The following is a 26,638-nucleotide window of genomic DNA, read 5'->3' on the forward strand; positions in this document are numbered from 1 at the left end:
AATGTGGTCATTTAGACAGTATGAATTTATTAACATCACTTATTGCTTGGTTTCCATGATGTCATGATAGAGTTAAAGGGCGTTAAAGTTTTTTTGAGAACCATTAGTGGCAATAGGGGGCCAGAGTATGTAATAAAATAAACGTACATACTCGCCTCCCACTGCTGCTCCGGCCTCCATTTACATCAACATCAACAGTGACGTGGGTTGTTTGCCTACGTGACCGCTGCAGCCAATGGGAGGCCGGCAGGGAAGTCATGCCCATAACACTCTCCAATAAAAAAGCCAATGGATCAGCTTTGGTTCATTGTGTGAATGGCTCATGATGCAAAGCATCTCTCTAAATACTATTTACTGCAGCTCAGGCAAGGTAGCCGCCTCCCTATAGGAAAAAATAATAAATCTACATGGGAAAACAAAGTAAAACCTATCCAATTTTTATCTATTTTTGTTTTTTTAATTAGAAAAATGAAATTTTAAAAAATACATGCGATACATCCCCTTTACGTTTTTTTTAACCGCAATACTAAATTCAGCAAACAAACGGTAATGGCATATTGAAGTCTACAGACAGGTCATATAGTTTAGCTTGGTCTTTCCAAAGCGTTTGTTAAGTTCTCCTTACTGAGCGAGTCTAAGAAACATGAAATGTAACAAGTTGTGAGCAACCTTTTGCATTAGGGTTTATTTACACGAGCGTATACTGGTCGGGTTTTCACAGCCGGCCGATATAGGCTTCCATCTAAGCAGTCCCCCCTTCCCTCCCCCTCACTGGCTCTCTTCTTGAATTCTGGTGTTTGGAATGGGAGGGGGCGGGGCAGAGCTAAGCTCCGCTCTGTCCGCCCACTCCTATGCTGGCTATGGACAAGGGGCGGGGAGGGAGAGGGAGCTTAGCTCCACTCCCGTCCCACCCACTCCCATTACAAACCGCTTGGAGGGGAAAGGCAGAGAGCCGGGGAGGGAGGGGGGGGGGGGGGGGGGGGTTGGGTGGGACTGCTCAGATGGAAGCGTATATAGGTCAACGATGAAAACGCCAGCCGATATATACTTATGTAAAATAAGCGCTAAGGCTGTGTATGTACCCATTTTTTAAACTATAATTTGCTGATAATATTACCTTGTGTCATATACATCTGAGTTGATGTCAAATTTATATGTTGGCTTAAACTTCAGTGGGCCTTCCATAAATCCTTGGAGAAAGCGTTCTTTCTTCTTGGCGATATTTAACTAGAAATGCACAAGAAACAAAAGTCTGCTTGAAAAGTTATATTCTCTTTTTTTCCACTGCTACCTGCAAACTGGTTTACACTCTGATAGATTTGCTGGGCTTAGCCGAGATGATGACAATATATTGCTGGCCCCTAGGACTGCTTTACTAAGTTTTACCAAACTTCTGGCCTGGATGCGGTTTTCTGGTCTGCGGATGGCGATCCGATGAGCTAACAACCCTCAAGTTGTCACACATGGTGTTTCAGATGCGACAAGTAAATGGCGCACAATATTGCTATGGTGTCCTGAAAGGCATGATGTCCTGTGAAGAGCGGAAAGGGCCAGATTTCACGGATAAATTTGAGGCAGCTAAAGAGCCAAGATGACTAAAAGCAGAAAAACTGCACTTGAAAAGTCAACTGCTGGGATTGCAGAGATTTAAAGGGCTGATAACCCAACTGCGGTGTTGATGTATGGCAGACTATCTTTGCTCTGGGTAAAAGATGGCTGCTGATGTGGAGTTGCCATGGAAGAACTCTTACAGATGCACCTAGTGCAGGAGCGAGTGGACTTCTAAACTAGAAGCAGATACTGGAAATCCAGCCATGGTGGCTACACGGACATGATTGGTGGTGTCCTTGCCAAAGGACTCTGTTACTTAAGTCCAAGATGTTGTTGTGGCTGGAGTGCAAGAAGAATAGACCAAGGTTGCTAATTACGATAAGCGATAGCAGCCATCTTTGGGATGTGTACAAATGGACTTGAGTACATGTGGTGATCCAATTGCAAGTGGTTCCCACTGGATTGTGCTGCAATCCACAAAGCCAAGTGGGTTGAGACGGACTGTTCCGGTTACCACTGGTGACAAATGCCGACATGTGGCTGTCGCAAATATGCAAAACGACAATTGTTGGAGGTGCAATAAAGCGAGTGATTGTGCACCTAAGTATTCTCTCGTCAGAAGGCCAGTAGAGATGTAGAAGAGGACCTATAAGTTGTCAGTTGGTGGAACCCGACAGTCAGTTGAGTTGGACCCCAGCCAGGAGGTTTCACAAGTGCTACCGTATCTAATGTATTCATACTGGTGAGATGTTCTGCTTAATTTCTATCAATTACTTAAGTCACCGTACTCACTTCAGTGCAGCGGAGCTCCAATATCAAACACAACCAGCAGACAGGTGTAGTGTTGGCTCTCTAAGAAAACAGCCATATTTTCCCTATTTGGTACATCCCGCTTTGTGCTAACGAGGTTGAGTTGGCTTACCTGATCCTTTTCCCATAACAGATTATATTTGTTGCCATTTATGACTTCTCTAATAAAGTGGATCCCAAAGTCTGCAATCCGAAAGTTGAGGTCCCCAAACCAGAACACAGCACTATGAAGGAAAAAAAAAACTCTTGGTATTTAGTACAGAGATGCAAGATGCAGACCGTCATAAAACACCATTTTCGTTGTCCAAGCTTGTGTAAAAACGTTTTCTTAACTGTCTGGAGTATTATAAAATAATGAGCTATACAATCCAGGTCTCTCGACCAGGTGTTGCTTACAGGCTACAGCAGTGATCTGCCCGTATAGGCGCATGGCTAATCCCTAATCTTGAGCTGCACACTGCTGAGGCCAATGATTGGCTGCAGCAGTCACATCCCCGTTGCAGCATGTAAATAAAGCCCAACGGAAAAGACTGGAACGGGCGATTGTAACTTATATTATTCTTTTATAACATTCCAAACAGTTCATTTTTTCCCCCCAGAACTCGGACAAATCTTTGAGCAGAATTATAATTTTCTTTAACACAAATGAGAGAAACGGGTCTCTTTCCGATAACACACTTTTTTGGTATATAGTGTATTTTCCTTGAAGACATGCAAAAGCCTCACCATTGATCTTTGCATGTTTCTCACCAGCCATAGCCATGTGCTGAAATATTCCGTGTACTGACTTACTCATGATCCAAAATGCTGCCAATATTTTCCCCAAATTGTTGTGCCTCCAGCATCTTCTCAAAGTCATCCAGCCTCTGGTTTATGTACTCCACGTGAGCAGGCAAATGGCAGTTCATGAAACACAGCATGTGTCCATATACAGACATGCGAATCGTCACTCCTCCTTTGTTGCCCTGGTATTTGTAGATATAAATCAACCCAATTACTAGATTAAAAAATTGTAAATAATACATAAATAGTAAATGACACATAGTTTAAAAAAAAAAAAAAATTGAAATCCCCCCCGGCAAACTCTCTTCTTGATCCCTGTGTGTGTGGTACTACCATGACTCCATGGCATCACTTGCTTGCTGTCACCTGCACCTCAAAAACCTCTTCAGAATCTGTCCATAACTGAAGGCAGAAACCGCTAAAACTATTATTTGATCCATTCCTGAATTGTTTTCTGCAACACGCTATATTGATCGGTCTTCCCCCCCCTCACTAAATTCTGTAATCCATCCTGAATGCAGCAGCCAGACTTATCTTTTTGAGTAACTGCTTCACTGATGCCTCCACCCTGAGCCAGTCACTTCACTGGTTGCATGTGCACTATAGAATTCAATTTAAAAATTCTCACCCTCATTCATCAGGCTCTCCACAGTGCTGCACCTCCTATATCTCCTCCATCATCTCTGTCTACTGCCCTACCCATGCTCTCCATTCAGCCAGTGACCTCAGACTAAGTTCTGCTGCAGTCAGAACCTCCCACTCCCATCTGCAAGACTTCTCCTGAGCTGCTCCAGTTCTCTGTAATGTGCTACCCAGACGAACAGGTTAATCCCCGACACCCACAATTTTAAGCATGCCATAAAAACACATCTCTTTAGGGAGGCATATCTCATCTCCCAATCTAACTCTTTTGTACAGTCTCCATCCCAACCTGATCAAGGCTTCTCCCTCATCCCATACATACAGAATGAATGCACTTATGTAAATATGCAGATAATGGCTGGAGACCAGCTCACATAGCATTATTTAAATAAAATCACAGAGGTGAGGAAAACAACAAAGACATTATTCACTGAAAAAGCCAAAAATGTAGTACCTGAAAGTCTGCAAAGCAGACACAGTCGCCATAGGCACGATCATAAGGCAGGCACAATCGCCGTAGGGCAGGCGCAATGGCTGTAAGCCCTTGAGATATGCAGTCAGCCAGACAATAGTGTGGAGGAGCAGATTGTTCATTGCAGGCTAAAATGCAGTCACCCACTCAACCCAGCCCAGATTGGGGAGGAGCGACTGCATATAATGATAGCCTGCACATGTGAACGATACCAAAGATGCCAGCCACAAATGGATGGTGACCCACCATACAGGATATCAACCCTCACTGATATGACAGCGGGTTGCCCTGTATCTCTAAGGTGGGTCACACTGGCTGCAATGAACAATCTGCTCCTCCACACTATTGTCTGGCTGACTGCATATCTTGAGGGCTTATGGCCATTGCGGCTGCCCTACGGCGATTGTGCCTGCCTTATGGCGATCGTGCCTATGGCGACTGTGTCTGCTATGCAGACTTTCAGGAAACTACAATGTGAGGACCCTACTGGGCGTGAATAATTTTAGAAATGAAGAAATAAACCTTTTAATCCTAAATGACAGGAATGTAGTAGACCTTAAATAATATATTTTGCGGATTTTTGCTATCATTTAGAGGGAATGTGTAATCAAAAAAACGATCTATGGTCTTTTCCAAATTACAATGCACTAACACAACCAGGAGACTGCTAGAGCTGTGGAGCAGCTCAATGGACAGTGAAGGAGAGCACTTGAAATGCATAGTCCTGCCCTAAGAGTGTGTTCTGGTATGGTATGTGGAGGGCTAAAAGATATTTTTCCACAATGGTCACAATCACAGCTCTAAAAAAGGGCATGCCCTAGCCCTACTCCCTGCCCCTACATGGAGCTGTCAACAGTTTTGCATTGGCTTTGTCTGAATTTGTAAATTCCGAATCCCGAATAGAACGATTGACCTGATTTGGTCAACTTTGGTCTTCGTCTGACTAGGTTTCTGTTACGTTTGGAGAACAGAATAGCGACGTCGACTATGCTATTTTATCCTCCAAGCCAAATGTCGTATTAGAGGTAATGTATCCGTTGATTCTCAATTACTAAAGCAATAAATGATACAATTTCAGCACTTACCCAATAACCATAGAGTCCAGTGCGAATGTAATTGGTCTGAATGTCCTGTATGAAAGGAATGTGCTTATGCTTTACAAAGATCAACAGGAGGAGACCTTGCATTCGAATGGATGAGAGCTAGAAGAGAAAATAATTTGAGAAGTATATTCAGTGCAAGTGAAGTATTAGCAAGAGGTGTTCAACTGTACTTACATACTTGGACTCAAGACAGAAGCCATGTTCCCATGGTATAGGATATGCCAAACCCACCATGGATTGCTCAGAAAATCCACAGCTAAAACTTCATGGCTTTAACGCCTTAATGACCAGGGTGTTTTTATGGTCCTAAACACTTTTTAGAAATTTTACCCATGTGGTTGTTTTGCAGCACAATTTTTTCCTTCAGCTACCAAAACATAAAGCAGCCGTCAGCCTTGATGCTTCCTGAAGCTGTCAGTTCACCATCAGGGCTGACGGCTGCTCTATTTTTTGCTTTGGATATTGTTCTACCTCACTTTGCTATATTATTTAGTTTCCACAGGATTACTCACATTGATGATAGTATCATTCTGGATTTGTACATTCTTAGGCCGCCGGCACACGAACGGGTTGGACTCCGTATGCAGGAGCCCACAGCGGAATCTGGCCCTGCCCACTACCCTGCGTACCTGTACTCTTCTGTATTGTGGATGACGCAGTGGCTCGCAGTCGGTCATGCGCAGTACAGATTTTTTTCTAAATCTGTTTTTCCCACGCCATCGCTAGAAAATGACATGGGTACCCACAACCTATCTGCAATGTCAATTACAGATGGGCTGCTGGTGGAATGGCTTCCATATGAAAATAGAACATGCTGCGATTTTTCCTCGGTTTGTGGAAATCGCAATTCGTTTCTGCGAGTGTGTAGGCAAAAATGATCAGGTTCTGAACTGTATTTGCTGCGGATCCGCAGTGTGGACCCCAACTGCGGATTCTGTAATGCAAATCCATCCGTGTGCCACTGGCGTTAGTCAGTGGTTTATCTATGTCGCTACCTTTTTCATTGCCTTTCGAAAAGTTTTAAATTTGGTACTGAGAAAGGGTCGAGTTTTTGGGTGTTAGGGAGTCTAGGTGGTTCCCCCCCCTTTTTTTAATCTGACCTGCACATCAGACTTCATGTGCAATAGATTATTCTTCGTAGCGGAAAAGAATTTTCTTCTTATAGGGCTTTGATGAACTAGTATTTATTTAGGGAAATGCGTTGAACCAACTGATGCCCATTGGGGTCAGAATTTTTTGAGTTATTATACTCCTGTGAGTTTGAGCCAATTGATGCCCATTTGAGTCACAAAATCTTAAGTTATTGTACTCACCTGAGAATTCAGACCTTGCCGATTAGGCATTTTTTCTCATGGCGATTTACTCAGTCTACTGAGTGGATGGCTGACTTGAGTCAGTCTTCTCATTGATAGAGGTCTTACGCCCGTATCCGAGCATTGCCACCCCATGGTGATTTGACTGACCTGACAGTCATCCATCATTCTATTTCAATTTGTTCAAACAACTGCACTTAATTTTTTAACTTGGTTTATAATTAGAGAAAAGTTGGGGTACTTCTAATATTTAGTATGGATTTTTTTAAAATATCTTTTCTTTGGAGGTTCCTATGGGACTTTGCAACCACCTAGACAAAACTCTATATTATTGATTGAGTCTATTGAATTTTCTAGATGCTAGATTGCCACTGCAAACACACAAAGTGTTTCTGGTGGGTGTGTGTAATGGGGGCAGTCAATTATAGGAGTCCTGTTAGTCACATAACCCTGTTATCTTAGGACTCATGTCCACGGGGAAAATCAGGCCCGCCGCGGATTCTCCATGCAGAATCCCGCAGCGGGTCCCTCCATTCCCGTGGACATGAGGCTAAAAAGAAGAATAAACTTACCTGTCCGGACGCTGCAGATCTTCCCTCCGTCGCGGCCGGATCTTCTTTCTTCGGCCCGGCGGATGTGCTCGGCGCGCCGGGCACTCTTTTTTTTAACTCCTGCTCTCCCACGCCGGAGAGCAGAGATTCAGGTGCGGGTGTGCCGCGGATCCGGACGGCTTTCATAGGCTTCAATAGAAGCCTGCGGGAGCCGTCCCTGCAGGAGACCCGCACTAAAAATGGAGTATGCTGCGGGTGTTTTCCTGCAGACGCAATCCGCGCCTCAAGGGAAAATGACGTCCGCAGGTATTTAATTACCTGCGGGTGTCCAATGCATCCCTATGGGTCGCGGATCATGCTGCGGGAAAAACGCTGCGGATTCTTAATTTTATTTTAGCAGTGGACATGAGACCTTAACATATTAATAAAGTTTTATGTTTTAGGGAATGGTTTGCTGTGTACGGGCTTTATTTGATTCTAGTGACCCCTCTACGATTTGTTACTCAGTGACCTACAATGATACCGGTGTGAAAGTGCATACAGAAATGGCTGTCTTTTACTTCCTCATATTCTGTGATAGGTGTAGAAAAGACTTGAACTCAAAGAAAAGATAAAATAAAAATAAAATCAAAATTGTACGGTTACCTTGACATAGCCAAGAGGAGCCAAAATATCCATAAAATATAAACTCCAGGAGTCATCGAAAGCCAAATCTGATAGAAAGTTTACCATTCTGGAATTTACTTCCTGCAACCTAAAACACAAATATAATCTTTTCAGCATTATATAATGCTCTGAAAAACAAATACAGAGATCTGCCTGAATAGACCATTCCCAAGTATGTTAATCTTTGATCACCCTAGTGACATACACATGCCTAATCATTGATAGGAAAAATGTCTGGTGGGTGAAGAGACGATATTTAATATAAAAGTGATCAAGGAGGCAGACCACCTTCTTGAATTTCAGCCCTTAAAGAACTACTGCCATCCTCTTAAAGCCTGACTTAATGCTGCAATTCATCTACTTTACATACTACCTTGATTAAAGGGCACCTGTCATCAAAAGAAGAGGCAATGGAGAGTTGCGTTTCATCCATACTGGGTGCCCCTTTTCTATACCGTTTCCCCACAAAGTTGGAGTGTGCAAACAGCACGATAGCTCTGTGTGTGCTCTCCCATTCATCTCTATGGAAGAGTGCGTGCCCATAGCTGTCTGAAGAGAGTCACACTGTATGCGTGAGCCAACCTCATGGTGACACAGAGCAAGTATGAGGCACCTCCTGATTATTAAACACAGCTGCCCGTACTCCCCACTACTTCATGTTTGACATAGTTTATGGGGCTCCAAGGTGATGGCAGGCGACCTTTAAAAATCCGCTTTGTGTCTTCAGGTTTACAGATTACATACAAACCCTCTGTAGTCTGATCCCGCACTCATACTTCCTCTCATTTGTCCCCTGAATCTTGATGAATGAACATTTGGTGGGCAAGGAAGAATTAGAGAATAGATTTAAGAGGGTACAATAGCGGGATCAGAATATACAGGGTTTGTTTGAAATGGAGCAATAAATTGATTGCAAAAGTATAGATAACCTTTAGCTTTATACTAAGGTATGCTGTAAACCAAACAAAAGTATAAAACAAAACTAGAAGAACATAAATAGGTGTTTTAAGTGGGAAGTCCCATTAGAATTAAATCTTTTTAAAAAATGTAGCCACCCCATAAGCAGGCTATTGATCCGAATATGGCTGTCACAAGCCGAAATGCTGTATTATATGGTGCACATTCAAATTAAATAGTGACTATGTAATATACAAAGTTGCATTGTGTTCTCCAGCTGAACTTCCCATTGCTGGATAAGGCCCCATCCACATTTTATGGATTTTTGGTGCTCATTCTGCACTGAAAATCTGCAATAAAATATAGTAATATCGTATGTAAAGCCGGAAAAAGACATCTAGTTCAGTCCATTATCCTGCAATGTTGATCCAGAAGAAGGCAAAAAAACAAAACACAAGTTAATGAGGTAGAAGCCAATTTTACTCATCTTAGGGAAAAATATTTGAAGACTATGAACAGCTTGATACCCCGATACAGGACATCAAAGAGAACCCATCACCTCACCCCTTTTATTGATTGCTCTTATTGTACAACTCAATAAAGCCCTATAAAGTAAAGGTCATCCTTACCAAAACCCATTAAAAAGAAACAAAAAAAAAAAGAAAAAGAAACACACAACACTCTGCTGCTTGGATCTGGCAACTTTCAGGCTAAAAAAACTTAGAATCCCAAGACTGATGCCATGGGGGGGGGGGGCTGTTCATGTTTGCCAGGTGGTCAAAACCTATAAGTGCCTTGCTGACGGTTTTCTAAAATGTCGATGAATTCAACTAGGGGTTCAGGGTGTTTTTTTTTTTTGTAATGGGTCAAAGTTAGAAAAAAACCCCCAAAAACTGTTACCCCGGAGGCCTCTATTAAGTTGCAAAATAAAGACAAAAGGTGTTCTCTGAATAATAAGTTATGTCATTGTATGGTTTTATTACACCCATTTCTAGACATTCAGAAAGCGCACCTGAAGACTAACTATAATAATTAACAATCGCTCTTACTTAAATATGCATTCTTTGTCCAGTTCCTAAAATAAGCACAGATAATCAAAACTAACAAAAAAAACCATATAAAAGGCAATGAAAAATAATACTATGTTCCAACTTGGTGAAGGATCACTTGTATTATAAATATAAGTCTTCTAAACTGGCAAGAAAATACTTACCCAATAACATACAGATCAATATTTGCATCTGAAGAGTCAAGCTGCAATAGAGAGCTAAGGTCTCTAGGGGGCGGCGCTGTGCCCACATTCCAAGTAACAATTTGTAATCTTCAAGGAAATAAAAAGAATTAAAAAGTTTAGAAAGAGAAAGTCTGTGCAATATTAACTGAATACAAACATTATATATACATAGATTACTATAAATAAAAATATAACAAAACAAATATAAATAAAACATGCGAGCCTATATAATATAACATATACAATCAAAATATATAAGCAGAAAGGATAAGTAAGATTTCGACTCTGTGTGAATTATGATTGACAAAGAATCAAAACCAAAGTATTTGGTGTAAGAAAACCTGAAATCCATCATCTTGGGAGGAACCTTTTTGCCGCAGATTACAAATGCTTGATCAATTGACCGGGACAGTTCTTCATGCAGGTCGTCATCAGAACTGACGTCTTCCATGCAGGTCATCAACTGAGCCACTCTCTGACGCAGTACAAACTTGCCGCATGAACCAGTGCTGCCCAGGCTATCGGAGCGCACACGGGCCTCTATACTGGGTAGCGAGAAGAAATCCATATCTGAACGCTCTTCGCTGCGTCTTTCCATCCCGTTACAGGCAACTAATTGCAATGGGGAAAGTTCTAAAAGTGTGCTAATCTTGCATTTGTGAAGAAATGCTGTACCAGAAACATCATTAATCCCAACACAATTACAGCCTTTGTGTGTAACATGAAGAAATCCAAATCCCATGCTTATGGTTCACGGCTATCAAAAAAAAAATCCTTCTACTTTCATTGGCACACAGGTTAAAAAATTTAAGGGGAAAAACCAAGTAGACTTGTCCTTTTCCATCACATGGAACTTTCCTTTCTACAATATAGTCTCTTCTAAATACACACATATCAGTCTAGCATAGAGCAAAAGAGTCAACCATACATTCAAATGTGTCCCCCCATAACAGATGCCATACATCACTGTGGTAGGTTGTTATAAAAAGGCACATTTAACATCCTTTTTTTTCTGGCTATGCCGGATGTCTCTGACAAATGCCACCTGTTGGCCATCAGTTGCCCATAGGTTCCAATGTTAAAAAAAACTACTATTTAAATGTCTATATTTTTGACAGGATGGTGTAAGATTGCATCAATTTTGAATCCTGAGAAATGGATATTTCAAAAAGATTACAGTTGGATAGAACTGAAGCCATTAGATACTAGAATCCAGTAACAAATTTACACCACAAGAGCATGTAGGCATCGATTGTCTGGCACCATGGGCGCTGCCCAACAAGCAGGCCACACTAAAGTTTGCTTTTGCAAAATGAAGCAGTGGGCTTCTCGCTGCCCTCCGCAGCCTTCCTCTTGGCCCTTTTACTGGGTGTCCTACTCTTACTTGCACAGCAATAACGAAATCAGTGTATTCATGTGGAATTTTTTCTTAAAGAGGCTTACCTACAAAATGACGTTATCCACTGTTCAGAATATAGGAGATCACTAGCTCTTCGAAGGGTCCGGCCACTTAGACTCCCACTGATTCTGATAACAGGGGTCCAGAGTATCCCACAGTGATTGTACATACACACTGCAGTTCATTCATTTCAATGTGAAATTAATGTGTGGAAACTACTGAATATATTGCAGAGCATTCCAGAGCCTCCTTCTCAGTATTGTGGGGGTTCCATCAGTCAGGCCCCCATTGAACAGCTAGTGATCACCTATCATGTGGATGGGGGATAACATAGTTTTATGGGGCAATTGCTTTAAGCAGATGCCGTTCTTCTAAGGCTACCTACTGGACCATGCCTACAACGAGGATAAGCTAGGCTGGCCTTCTGCAAAGCAAGATTTCACCCTTTGGAAGGATGCATTCAAAAAAGGTGATCATTTCGGTTTTTCTTTTATTTCTAAATTTTCCCAAAACTGTGTTTTATGTTCCTTTTTTTTGGGGGGGGGGGGGGGCATACACAAAGCATTACTGCTATGTAAAGTCAGAGCTATTGTGTTTCCCTGTAAATAAGCCCTAACCCCAAAAGAAGCCCTAGTTGCATTACATGAAAAAAAGGAATACATTACCTAGCAGGCTCAGTCCGCGTCCCTTCCGCTGCTCTCCAGAGCTTGGCCGTGCTTATTGCATTTCTCGGCTGCCGACAGAAGATCACTTCCTGGTTACGGGATTCATAAATCCCGCCTCCAGGAAGCAATGGCTCTCATTGGCTGGGCAGTGCTCGAGAACCAATCAATGCAGCGGTTGAAGAACCAATCACAGCCGTCATGTTGGTTCAGCGAGCGCTACATCGATTGGCTGAGCATTGCTCAAGAACCAAACATGACGGCAGTGATGAGTCCTTCAACCACTGCATTGATTGGTTCTCAAGCGCTGCTCAGCCAGTCACAGCCATTATGTTGTGGAGGCAGGATTTATGAATTGACCAATCAGTGCCGCGGTTCAGCCAATTCATAAATGCCGCCTCCACAATACAACGGCTGTGACTGGTTCTTTGACTGCTGCTCAGCCAATCAGAGCCATCCCTTCTTGGAGGCGTAGTTTATGAATCTTGTAACCAGGAAGTCCTCTTCTGTTGGCCGAAGACTGCAAGAAGCGTGGCAAAACTCTGGAGCGCAGAGGGGATGGACCTGGACCAAGTCTGCTAGGCAACTAAAATAAGACCTTCCCCGTAAATAGGACCTAGTGCCTCTTTTGGGGGGAAACAGCATTTTGTTAAATAGTTTTTTGTCTCAATATTAATCTGAAAAAAAATCATATTTTTGAACAGTTTTCTATAAATTGACACCAAAAATGAATCCTCCTTCTCAGGATCATGATTATTTTGGTGGGGTGCAGAGAGGGTGGGCAGTGGAAGTGCGTGTTTGGCGGGAGTAAAACTTTTTTTTTTGTAACTTTTTACATCCTGTATTATTTTGTGCATTAATTCCTTTTTTTCACTACTGCGGTTTGATACTTTGCTTAACTGCTGAATTCCTTTATATCAATATGCACCAAGCTAATGAGATAACCAACGTACCATCTCCACGCACAAGTCACTGTCAACCCATCAGTTACGCATGTCACTAGATATACACAAGCTGAATGTACTATTGTCATTAAGCCCTGTGCCTTTTTTTGTGAAGTAAGCCGAATCCCACTTGAGTTCCCGGCATACAATATGTAAAATGGAACAGCGGCGTATAAGCCTGGCATCTCAGAATCCCACTCTAAAGTGCAGCATAATTTAGCATGGCATTAACCCATGCTGAAGCATCTGTGCTGCTTTAATCTGTAGTTTAATAATGTAAAATGTACCAGCCTCTCGGTGCTAAGCCTTCAAGCTGCCCTCTCAACTAACACACCAGGCAATGTATGCGGACATCAGCCTCTCGCTGGAGGAAACGCTTCTGCAGCAATTATTGTGGTACTTTAAAGGCATAAATACATTTACCCTGCAGATGTCTCCTTAATTCCACTGCCCAGAAACCGGATGTGGCATTAGGAGATTTTTTTTTCTTCAAGTAAAATGTATATCCTATGCCGAATGCAAAAGCTTGATCTCAGCTGGGAGGCCTAAAGGACTGCTGAATTAAAGGTCTGCCAGTAGAGAGAGTGAGAGTTTCAATGGAAGAAGAATACATCAGAAACATACAGGACCGGCAGAAAGGGAGGGTTCTAGATGGAAACATGAAACAACGAAACTGGATGCTACAGAGTAGAAGTGGGTTATCTTCAGTGCCTAATCCAGGTTTGGTTTGGGCACTCACAATGGTCTGGGGGTGAGCACTTTAATCTTGTCTTTGCTGTGGAGCGGCACACTGCCCACTGCTCATGTGATGGTCTGGGGGGCCATCGCATACAGCAGTCAGTTACCCCTGGTAGTAGTACGAGGGACAATTACAGCTCAGCGATATGTTCAGGACATCCTGCAGCCACACGTGTTCCTCTCATGGCAGCTTTCAAGAGGCATGTTCAAGCAGGATAATGCTCATCTGCTTACAGAAAGGGGGTCATAGGAATGCCTCTACAATATTGTCCCACTTCCGTGGCTGCCCCGTCACCAGATTTATGGCCAATAGAATATGTATGGGATGCCAAAAATATGACTGCAATACCAGAGGCACATCAGCAGGACAATGACCCTAAACATTCAGCCAATATCATTAAGAACTATCTTCACTGTAAGGAATAACAAGGAGTCCTGGAAGGGACGATACGGCCCCACATAGCCCTGATCTCAGCATCACCCAGTCTGTCTGGGATTACATGAAGAGACAGAAGGATTTGAGCGAGTCTACATCCACAGAAGATCTGGAGTTAGTTCTCTAAGATGCTTGGAACAACCTCCCTGCCGAATCCCTTTAAAAAAAACTGTGTGCAAGTGTATCTAGAAGGTCACACCAAATACTGATTTGATTTCGATTTCTCATTTATTCACTAAGGCTGCATGCAGACAATCATGGTTTACATGCTGCTACAGCAACCAATAGGTTGCTATGGAAGAGCTCCTGATTGCCTTAGCCATTCAATGAATGGCTGTGATTGGGCATTGAGCCAGCACCGAGAACCAATCATAGCAACCTATTGCTGGAGGCGGGGTTCTCAAACCTCATTTACAGTAATAGATGATCTGTCAGTGCAGGGGAAGCCTGGAGCAGTGCCAGAGATCAGTGGCAGGACCCTGACGGCACCTGCTAGGTGGGTATTGATTTTTTTTCCTATCTAGTGTAGCTAGGGCTGATTTTCGGGGTAGGACTTACATTTCAAGTCCTCCCTCCCTGAAAAATCGGTGTGCAGTTAACGCTGTCCATTCAATTTAATGGGCGACGCAGGGCTGAAAACGGACATGCATCACTGTTAAAGGCGCTGCGTTTTGACACATGTGAACAGCCGAATTGAAATTAATGGGAGCGTTGTACAGTGTGTAGCGCTGCACTGAGAAGGCAGCGCTAACCGCTGTACACAAACGCCTGTGTGAGAGAGGCCTTACTTAGCAGCATTTTTTTTCCCCCACACTTGCCTAAAACTTTTGCACAGTGCTGTACACAATGGTAGAAGTAAAGGGTGCGCATACGTATTAGACTAAGCTCAGCTAAACCCAACAGCCATCTAATGTGTATTACATGTTCAGCTAACATTTGTTCGGCAGATATTGGGGTTAAAAAAAGTAAAGCCCACAGAAATAACTTAAATTTCAGTATGACCAATCCTTCTGTTCTCAATGGAGACAAACCACTGCCAGAGGTGTTCGGCAGCAGCTCACTCTCCTTGCCCTACTGAGAACACATTGAGAAGTCGGAGAGAAATATCTGACTCCTACTGATGGTATACAGCAGGCTTAAAAGGGTTGCACAAAGTTTTAAACTTAACCCTTATTGACAGGTTAGGGGATAATTGTCTGATTGGTGGAGGCCGACTACTCAGATCCCCAGTCATTACAAGAATGGGGGGGGGGGGGGGGTCTTCTGTCCCCCATGTGAATGGAAAGGAATGCACTTAATTCATTTTTATGGGACTGCTGCAAGTATTTGAACTTAGGCTTTTTTTCCTGCAGTTTCATGCCTGGCCACTGCTTTATTCATACAGGAGGATAGGGGACATCAATTCCCATGAAGGATGAGGTTGGACCCCCATCAGTCAGATACAGGTTGATAGAAAATATGTCTAAAACTAGGTTCAACCCCTTTAGGTAACACTGAAGTATCTAAAACACACTGTTGTATTATTTGCCATTCTCTTGTGTATATCTGTATTAACCCTTTGCAATCCAATTTTGGATTTAGGGTTTCCTAGGGGGCTTTCTCTTTCTGCCATTTCACAATGGCACCATCTGCTGGCTAGAGCAAGTACTGCGGTATGGGACATGCTGGAGAGGCCCCCGACAACAGAGCGGCCAGGAATATACAGTAAGAATAGTCTGCCGGACGTCTTCCGACATTGGAGCTGTACAGCCTTCAATCAGAATGTCTTCAGAGGTCAGACAGTGGATTGGAAAGGGTTAATAGTCTGCTTCTACCAGTCCCTGGTACAGTGTGTACATAATGTGGCTGCACTCGTCTCCTTCAGGTATCAGGCAGACCCCTGATCACATTTTACAGCGGACTGACACTACAACACATGCAAGTCGGAATAGTTTTATAGTTGAGTGCAGCTATAAAAGTAGTTTAATAGTAAATCGGTGCATAGTATTGTGGCCGTCAGCTGTAATGCCATGTGCCCATTTACAGTCAAATTGCTTTTATTTGCGCTCAAGTGTTACTTTATAACAAAAATCCATCTTCAGCTAGGTGTGCGAGTCCAAATGGCACAGTGCATGGAGAGTAGCACTATGGTTTTGATATTAACCCCTTAAAGACCAAGCACTATAAACTTACAGTGCTTGGCCTTGGGCTTTGAATCCGACCGATGGTAAAAAACAGCTTCTGCCTTTTCTCTTGCAGGCTACATAGTGCTCAATAAGCGCTATGTAGTGAAGAGAGAGCAGAACTTCCTCTAGTTGACCCATTAGTCATGTGACCACAGAGTCCCCCATGCCACAGCAGAGCTGCAAGGTCATAACAGACCCAGATCAGCTCTGTTAGTGACTACTGTCACACTAGTGGGATGATTACCCTTGCAACTCCTATGGATGCCCCAGTCTCAGTGGAAAAAATGAAATAAAAATAAAAGTGTGAAAAAAACCCACAATGTAAATGTTTCCCAGAGGTCTTATATGGCATCATGGAGGACATAAATATTGAAAACAATAGTTAGTCCTAAAAAATGAGGAACCTATTTCTGTACTTTTAGCATAAATAAACGGAGTTAAAAAAATAAACAACTATAATTAAGAAAAAAAAAAGTATTTTTTTAGCTTAATACCCCTTAAAGGGGTTGTCCCGCGGCAGCAAGTGGGTCTATACACTTCTGTATGGCCATATTAATGCACTTTGTAATGTACATTGTGCATTAATTATGAGCCATACAGAAGTTATAAAAAGTTTTATACTTACCTGCTCCGTTGCTGGCGTCCTCGTCTCCATGGTGCCGACTAATTTTCGCCCTCCGATGGCCAAATTAGCCGCACTTGCGCAGTCCGGGTCTTCTTCCTTTCTGAATGGGGCTCCGTGTAGCTCCGCCCCGTCACGTGCCGATTCCAGCCAATCAGGAGGCTGGAATCGGCAATGGACCGCACAGAAGCCCTGCGGTCCATGGAGACAGAGGATCCCGGCGGCCATCTTCAGCAGGTGAGTATGAAGACGCCGGACCGCCGGGATTCAGGTAAGCGCTGTGCGGGTGGTTTTTTTAACCCCTGCATTGGGGTTGTCTCGCGCCGAACGGGGGGGGGGGGGGGGGGGGGGGGGGGGGGGGGTTTAAAAAAAAAAAAAAACCCGTTTCGGCGCGGGACAACCCCTTTAAGAAAATTAAAAAATAGGGAAATATTTCAGTGAAAAAAGTATGTATAGATAGACAGATAGATATAGAATAGACCTGTATGTCACTGAAAAAAGAAGCAGCAAAAATAATTTTGGTAGCTGTAAAAAATAAAAAACAGGACCATAAAACCACCACATGGGTAAAATCTCTAGAAAAGTGTCCTTTTGGCCCAAAATACCCTGGTCCTTCAGGGGTTAAACAGGTTTTAAACACTAAAGATATTTATGACATATCTACAGAACATGTCTTACATGCCTGAAAGATGGGGTCCCACAGCATCCATGAAACAATGGTCATGAGAAGGTACAGGTCCATAAAATGGAAGAATCTGTCTCAAAATGGCCGCTAGATACAAAATGGAGCATTATAAGATGTAAATAAGCTTGTGTGTAGTGAAACAATAATTCAAGCAGAAATAGCTTTAGAGCATGAGATTCGGTGCAATGTCTAATGATGTGTCTTTTCTTTTTCATGAGAACCAAGTCTGGACACAGTTGTTATCAGAAAAAGGCCTCCCACACCTACATTCCCAGACTTGGACAAAGGAACTGACTGTACTACAGCCACCTGAATCACAGAGTGGATACAAGGGAGGACGATTACAGATATATTCTCACTACGCTGATTGCTGAACAATGCACGATTCTTGATGTTTTTCTAACCCAAGACGATTAACCCCATGACTAATGATGTATTCCTTTCCTGTACTAGAACTATACCAAGTCAATAAACGCTCAGAGTACGTACGCCTTAAGCAGAGTGAGCTATATACTTGCCGGGGCTCTCTCTACGTATCTGAGGAGAACTAGAAACCGACTCTTTGTGTGGTTCTTGGCCTCCGTGGTGCACCAGATACGAATTGATTTGGAACCCAAGGCTTGAAAGGTTAATGTGACCTTAGCGGTCCTTAACAGTCACATATGTCCTGGTGGCCCATGTGTCACACCATCATGTAGCGCATCCTTGCTTTCCTATTCAAGTATGCTACGGTTATTTCACTATAGGACATCGGTATTGAGATATAGCGCTGAATCAGTCTTTTTGACGACATGTGGATATATCATAAGAACATGGTCATGAAATCTTACTTAAAAGGGGTTATCGCATATTGCTAGGATATGTCATTCCTTTATGATCGGAGGGGGTTTAACATCTGGGTTCCCCGCCGATCCTGAGAATGAAAGGGATGCTGTGCCGGTGTAGCATTGCTTTGCCTAATTTTTCACCGAATGGTGCAGGTTTTGAGCTGCCTTTCTGCTGCGGAAATCTCACAGAATTTCGAAGCGGTCTTGCTGAGGACATTCTGCGAGATTTACGCCCAGTGTGAATCCAGCCTTATTGACTCAAAACCAGCTGTTTAAAAATGCCATTAAGGAAGCGCTTTCCACATTCATTCCACAGTAGTTGGACTGTTTAATTCTTCGTTCAGGTTTACTGTCTTTCTGCTCCGTCTTTGGAGCAGAGAGACTAAATTAAAATGGAATTAAGTAGTTCAGTTCTAGAGATGAGCGAGTCTACTCGCTAAGGCACATTACTTGAGCAAGTAGTGCCTTAGTCGAGTATCTCCCCGCTCGTCTCTAAAGATTCGGGGGCAGCGCCGGTGACAGGTGAGTTGCGGCGGGGAGCGGGGGGGGGAGAGAGGGAGAGAGAGATCTCCCCTCCGTTCCTCCCGGCTCTCCGTTGCCGCTCCCCGGCCCCCGAATCTTTAGAGACGAGCGGGGAGATACTCGGCTAAGGCACTACTCGCTCAAGTAATGTGCCTTAGCGAGTATACTCGCTCATCTCTATTCAGTTCCTTCCGCCATTGAATTTCAATTGGGTTTTAACAAAACGGAAAGTTTTCCATTTATTTCTGTTCCATTAGGTTTCTGTTTTTTTTCTTAAAGATTAGCGCTGCAGACTGCGCTATTTGTTGTTCTTTCTAAAGAAGGAAGAACCTGATGGAACAGAAGCAAATGGAAAGCGCTCCATTTTTTAAAAACCCAATTGAAATCAATGACAGTAGAAAAGGAGCTGTTTAATTCCATCATTCTACTCCAAACGTGATGGAAAGCCTGAACAGGGGCTAAACACTAGTGTGAATGAGCCCTAACCCATTTTCCTTCCGTCCATGAATAGAGAAATAACTGAAAAACAGAACTGTAATGAAAGGGTTTAGGGCGCATTCAGACGACCGTATATCGGCCGGGTATTCACGCCGGCCGACATACGGCGTGTCTCTCTGCAGGGGGAGGAGGCTGGAAGAGTCGGGAGCAGTGCTCTGAGCTCCCGCCCCCTCTCTGCCTCCTCTCCACCCCCCTGCACTATTTGCAATGAGAGGGGGTGGTACGGGGGTGGGTCTAAGTTCCAGAAATTAGCTCCACCCCTGCCCCGCCTCTCCCTATTGAAAATAGTGCAGGGGGGTGGAGAGGAGGCAGAGAGGGGGCGGGAGCTCAGAGCACTGCTCTTGGCTCTTCCAGCCTCCTCCCCCTGCAGAGAGAGACGCCGTATATCGGCCGGCGTGAATACGCGGACAATATACAGTCGTCTGAATGCGCCCTTAGACTGATAAAAAAGGACTTTGCAAATTTATTTATTGCAAACTAGGTGTTTTTTTTTTGTAATGCAAAGGTTCTCACAAGACTAATGGTTCGTTTACACGTAACGATTGTCGCTCAAACGAATGATCATCGTTATGCCTAAACGCAAGGCAACGACTGAATGGCTAATGGAGATCATGTACTTCTCAACAGTCACTCAGTTTCAGCAGAGCTAAAAATCATGGTTGGTTCTCGTTACTTTTAAACGCTCCCTCCAATCAGCATATCACATAGAATGTGAAGCACTGAACGAGCCATAAACGATTCTCAACAATGATCTGCCTGTCTAAACAGGCTGCATGAGCGCGAATGATTGTGAACGAGTTAGTGGTGATGTCCCTTACTCATACGCTTGTTTAAATGAGAATGGGCTTGTGTAAAAGGGGCATAAGCAGGTGAGGAGCGTTATCCATAGCTGTCCAACATAGCACAATAAAGTCATTGTGTAAATATATTGCTGAGGACAATAAGGTCACTTAGCAGATGCCTAAAGCCCCATTTACATTCAAAGATGATTGTTAAAAATTCGCTCAAAAGATAGTTTGAGTGACAGTTTTGAGCGATCATTTTGCATAGCTACTAATGGCACTAATGTCCATTAGTAGCTTATTAGCTTCATTTGCATTTAAAGGAAGCTCCCTTTGCTGTATGCAGATAACAGCAGGTGGTCTGTTATCTGCATACAGCTCAATTGTTCTCCTGCAGGGACAGCAGCTTAAAACAATGTTATCAGCACTCCTGCAGAGAATCACAGCTGAGCTAAGAATCATCATTCGGCCAAAAACGATGGTAGCATTTACACGCAACGATCATCGCTCAAAAGATATCAATTGAACAAATTTTGAGCGATAATCGTTGTGTGTAAATGGGCCTTTAATTCTTGATGAGAGACGCATGGTCTATTTTAGGATCCAACTGTTATAAGAGGTTGTCTGAAGAGTATAAAACTGTCCATGAAGTAATCTTTTCATGAGCTGCTGGCTTATATCACTTTAAAAGGTCTTTATCTTCCATTCTGTATTCCTGTTAAACACCATTTATTTACAAACGGAAAGTCAGAGCCAATTTGTATCTCCTAGAACTGCAGGGCAAATACAAAGAGCATATTCATCAGCCGCAGTGCACAGCGGCAGGTACCGAGTGCAACAATTTGTCCCAGATTCCTCAGCGCTTGTAAGCCTCTCCTTGTGATTTCCCACTCTTTGTTCCCCCATGAACTCCCTAATAGGAAGCTGAATAGGAGTAGTACAAGGGCTGAGCCATTAATCACACGCCTCAGTTAATACGCTTCTTACACAATTCATCAATACATTCCGCAGCGCTGTGCAGGTCATGCATGAGACCCATTATGTCTGGTCCATATCTGCCAGCCTGTTACAGAACAAGCATTGTAACTATACACTTGTCTGGCTACTTTATATACATCAATGAAAACTATTGAGTTCAATCATGGAATCACATTTATGTGTAGAAGATATGAGACACATGAATAGGATTTTATATTATTTTCTCCATTCATATTTCACAATTCTGTACTTGCTGTCAGACTTGTGGCCCAACAGCTTACATCTAACTGTGAACGTCATCTATGCTCCTACTATATATGGATCATAGGCAGTGCCGATTTCCAATGGGCTACCCAACTTTCCTCTGTGTGTGTATATGTAATATATATGTGATATATGTGATATCTATCTAACACACACAAATGCAACTTGCAGGAGATCCCAGGCTGCCTGCTCCAGGCTGGGCGAGCACGCAAGGTCCTGATGCAATGTCTTGGCAATTAAAGGGGTTAAAGCGAGGAGCACTGAGATGCTTGGCACGGATGCCGAAAGCCCTTTTGCAGCCTGCAACATGCAGAGCTATTTGCTTTTAATAAGGTCAAAAACCATTGTTTGTCTCTAACCGGCTGAAGACTAGAGGAAAGAGAATAACTCTAATCAGGGACGATGTCACCTGTGAGTCACGGGATTTATAGAGCAGATGTCACCTTTCCTGACGTGTTTGTTAGGCCGTATTTACACGGGGGGAGTGCAATGTAGGTCAGGGAAAATCTGACCTACATCACACTTTTTTTTCAGCAATTTTTCATGCATGTGCAATGCATTTTGGAGTAAAAAAACAAAAACAAAAAACAAAAAAACCCCACGAGATTTGCATTAATATACATGTGTTTTACAGACACGTTTAAAAAAAGTCGCATGTGGTTCCAATAGTTACAAGCAAAGCTAGACTCCATGTACAGACAGCTGTTTCAGGCTTTTTGCCCTTCATCAGTGTACAGTAGGAATCTGGCTTTGCTAGTGAGAGGCCTGGGATGGGGGTCAGAAACACTATATTTTCTCCTTAGGGAGAGCAACTATAAAACTAGGTAAGGAGACTCAAATTGCCATGCACGCTCCTCTGGGGAATATGCAAATAAGGGAGATGGAATAAATCCTCCACAGTGCCACCTATTGAAAGGCAGCATTCCTTCAAGTCAAAGTCAGACTTTTTGTAACAAGGCTTGTATAAAAAGTCTGACTTTGGCTTGAAGGAATGCTGCCTTTCACTAGGTGGCACTGTGGAGGATTTATTCAATCTCCCTTATTTGCATATTACCCAGAGGAGCGTGCATGGCCATTTGAGTCTGCTTACCTAGTTTACAGTTGCTCTCCCTAAGGAGAAAAGATAGTGTTTCTGACTCCCGTTCCAATAGTTGAAATAGTAAAAAATGCATCATACCTGCATGCAAATTGTATTGCATGCGAATGAAATGCCTTTTTTTCTATCTTTTGTAGTTATAGGAACTAATGGGCCATTGAACAAAAAAAAAAATCATACAAAAATATTACATGCTGCGATTTTTCGATCTCGGACTCTGACTAATAGAAAGTCTCAGTCTGACTAAGAGAAAAACTGCTTGTGTGTATTAACCCACTGAAAATGACGGGTTGGTTAACATGCAAGTCCTGTTCGTCTTACAATTAGACAGAACACAAGCGTGAAAATCGCCCATGTAAATATAGCCTAATGATAAATCCTTATATGACCCATGAGACAACAATTCCGGATCATCTACTGCGTTGCAACGTTTCTCCGTCATCTTTCCTGGAAGTGTATGAATAAGGGCTCCCACACCCTTGTATTTTTTTTAATGCTGCGTTTTTAAAAAGCAAATATCAATAGGACTTTCTAATGTTAAAAACTATTTTTTAGCGATGCGTTTTTAACATTAGAAAGTCCCATTGATATTCGTGTAAAAAAAAAAAATGCACGCATGTGGGAGCCCTAAAGCCTGGCCAGTAGGGAGACTTTTTGAAATGCAACTATCTGCTTTTTAAAGGGAGTTTCCAGTTATAAATTCACTTTTTGAAATTAAAGGCAAATGACTTAAAACAACAGAAACAAACAGTACTTGCCTGCCCTCAGCTACGGCAATCCAGCGCTGCAGCCCCTAGATTCTCCCGGTCTCTGTTGACAGCGAAAGTCGGGTGACCACTGCCGGCCAATCAGAGGCTGTAACTTCACCGTTTGTTGTCCTGGCATCAGTGCTCACATCAGGATCTCCAAGATGCCAGGAGTTCAGAACGTTGACAGGCAGCGGTACATTTCAGGACTGTCTAACCTTTAGACAGTATTAGTAAACTGTTGAGTCAGTGATGCCTCGGCTGCAAACCTATGCAGCTGGGCCCACTGACACGAGGACCGGTCATGTCCTCGTGTCAAGTTAAAAATTAGTCAGTAGTGTTACTAAAGACTTTGTGTAGCCTAGCCCTGATTGACAACTAGGTGTTACCATACCCTTTGTCAATAGGATGTAGTGGAAGAGGTCAGAGGACTTGTCCTGTGTAGGGACACAGCACTTTGGCGACTGATTGTTATCATTCTGCTTCTTCATTTATTGATACATTTCAGGGAGGGAACAACAATACAGCGTTCTAAGAAAACACGCCGGAGCGCCGGAGCAATGGTTACCTTATGAATGACATTTAAAGAGGTATGCCAGTTTCAGAAATTAAATGTTTTTTTCCTTCTATAATAAAAAGCTATACAATACTCCAACTATATTCCAACATACGTTTTGTATCAGTTTCATACCTGACGTTTTAAAATAGGTTTCCATGTCTGTATTTATTAGGTATAACATTACATGACTTGCATCCTGTATTTTTCCTGCTTTTCCCCCTCTGCAGACCGTATCTGTAATTCACAATTCTCTCTTGGCAGGTGGAAGGAGCCTGGCTGCTGTGCTATATTCTACATATTGCATAGAGAACTGCAAATTCTGGTCTCTAACTGTCTGGAACACACACAGGCATACTTTTTATGTAGGATAGTGTACAGTAGTACTGAGCAGTGGACAAGAGAGCAAGCAGCAGTAAATAACTCACCATTAGCTCTAAGCACATCCCTTCTCCTCCTCCCCTCTGCCCTCATAGGCTTCCATGAACACAATGGCTCATCCACTTTATACACTTCCTATTCTCTGTCCTGCAGGCTCTAGTACCACACCTGACAGTAGGCATTGTACAGCAAGTTAGCAGGAAGGGAGAAACATAGTGGCCAGCATTTTAGAGTGAATTTTCAGAACAAAAACCTAATTTTAGGTAAATAAAATAAGTTACAAATTTTGGCCAGTTGTCACTGGCCATCATATAAGCACAGGTTGATGGTGATTTAAGATCTCTGCTTGCTGTCATTTAATAGGCATTTTCATTGTTTATTCCCAGGGAATTAAAAGCTGTCATGATCATGTGATGGACACACAGGTATCTTGGCTCACTAGAAGATACAGCTCTAATACAGGTATGGCTAGATACAGCAGCTGCTGGGTGGCCAGAATGTGGGTGCAAACCACATAGCCAAGCAGACTGCTGCTATCTAATAGATTGTTTATTGCTTGTTCACGGTTAATGGCCATGAGGTTTTTTAGTTTTTTCCTGCTGTCCCATCTGGCCTTACCCTTATACGTCCTGCACTGTGTGTCCATCACATGACCATAGACAGAATTATTCCCCTAGAAGTAAATAATAACAGTTTCTATTGGATGACAGTAACCAGAGATGCTGAAAACTATGAAGAATTGATAAAATGTATTGTTTAAGGGTGCATTTATATGAGTGCAACACCGGTCCGAGTTTCTTGCTAACCTGCAATTATTTATACAAGTGCACCGGCCAACCCATGATTTTTAATGCGAGTGCATGGCCTTTCGCGGGAAAATGCATTGCATTGTTGCACAATAAGAGCAGATAATTGAGGAATTGCTCCATCGTCGTCTGCAGGAGATTCAGGTCCAGGTTGAGAGTCCCTGAAATGAATATGAGGTCCAGTGATGCGTTCATGCATGTACGGAAGCAGAAGGAGACAACTTTGCGCACGCTTTTCTTACTTTAGTCAAAGCAGTGGTCCCACAGGACTTAGAGAGATGCAGAAAGTAGACTTCTGCTTTTCACATAGTATTCTTCAATCTCTCTCTCTCTCTAATACTAAACTGAAATCCATGTTACTGCATGCACCATTCCATCAAGTACATCATTGTTTTTTTCGATATAGGACACCAGTATTGCGAGAGCGAGCGCTGGATCACTCTTTTTGACTACACACTGTATTACAAGTGTAAGGCCTCATGTCCACTTGCATGCACGGATTCCATCTGCTGGATACCGCAGCAGAATCCAGCTGTGCCCCCGGCTATGGACAGGAAAAGACACTTCCTTACCTCTCCAGATCCAGCGCAGGTCTTCTTCGTGCCAGCTGGATCTTCTTTTTCCAGCATGGTGGATGCATCCGGACATATACGCAGTGCAATTTTTATTTATTTTTTATCTGCTTTTTCCGCAGATCCGCAGCACATCCACAGTAACAGGTGTGGATGTGCCGTGGATCGGACAGCTTCCATTGACTTTAATGGAAGCTGTCCTGCAGGATCTGTAAAAAAAAAAAAAAGACATGATGCGATTTCTTCCCGCATGTGCAATCCGCATGCCAGGAAAAAAAAAAATAATAATCACATCTGCATGCTTTAAATTGTTTTGCGGATGCTAATGCATCCCTATGGGCGGCTTGATCTACGGATCTCCCGCGAGGATTCCACAAATCAAATTCGCACGTGGACATTGGGCTTTAGAATAAGACAGTAGCGTGCTCACTTTATGTATACATGTGTCAAGTAAGACGTTCTACGTCAATCTCAGTGCACTTATTATTCTTACATGTTAAAAAAAAAAAAAAAAATCAAGTAAATCATAAAAAACAACAAAAAGAACACTCACTGTAATTTCAGCTTATCGGACTCCTCAGACTCAGTTTGCGATTCAAGGCACAGATTGTCAGGATCCATTTCTGATCCTAAAAGATGGCAAAGGAGAAACAAACACATTTCCATTTCCATTGTACTGTATTTTACTGTATCTACTTTTAGGCAACATTACGAGACGATCAAGTAACCGGTTATTGAATAAAGTTTGTACACTTTATAAAAAAAAAAAAAAAAAAAAAAAAAAAGGGCTTACCTCTCAAAATCTCACCAATGCTATGTGAGTGGTTCCCAGATCCACCTGTGGTCCTCGTTTACGCTATTAGAGTGACGGCATCAATGCCGTTGCCAGTGATTGGCTGCCGTGTTCACGACACAGCATCACAGTAGTGGAATAAAG

General features: G+C 42.8%; 1 protein-coding gene across 2 annotated transcripts in view; it reads right to left on the minus strand.

Annotated features, from left to right (window-relative positions):
* The window catches only part of INPP5K (inositol polyphosphate-5-phosphatase K), a 59,347-nt gene that overhangs the window by 17,153 nt on the left and 15,556 nt on the right, over positions 1-26,638 (minus strand). For both annotated transcript variants that reach the window (XM_066599667.1, XM_066599666.1), the window contains exons 2-8: positions 26,255-26,330; positions 10,002-10,109; positions 7,871-7,979; positions 5,344-5,460; positions 3,154-3,326; positions 2,474-2,585; positions 1,118-1,227 (exon numbers count right to left, since the gene is read on the minus strand). In XM_066599667.1, the coding sequence (XP_066455764.1) occupies positions 1,118-1,227; positions 2,474-2,585; positions 3,154-3,326; positions 5,344-5,460; positions 7,871-7,979; positions 10,002-10,109; positions 26,255-26,330 (805 nt within the window). The remainder of the gene's footprint in view (positions 1-1,117; positions 1,228-2,473; positions 2,586-3,153; positions 3,327-5,343; positions 5,461-7,870; positions 7,980-10,001; positions 10,110-26,254; positions 26,331-26,638) is intronic.

This window comes from Eleutherodactylus coqui, chromosome 4, assembly GCF_035609145.1.
Source record: "Eleutherodactylus coqui strain aEleCoq1 chromosome 4, aEleCoq1.hap1, whole genome shotgun sequence".
Taxonomy (NCBI): Eukaryota; Metazoa; Chordata; class Amphibia; order Anura; family Eleutherodactylidae; genus Eleutherodactylus; species Eleutherodactylus coqui.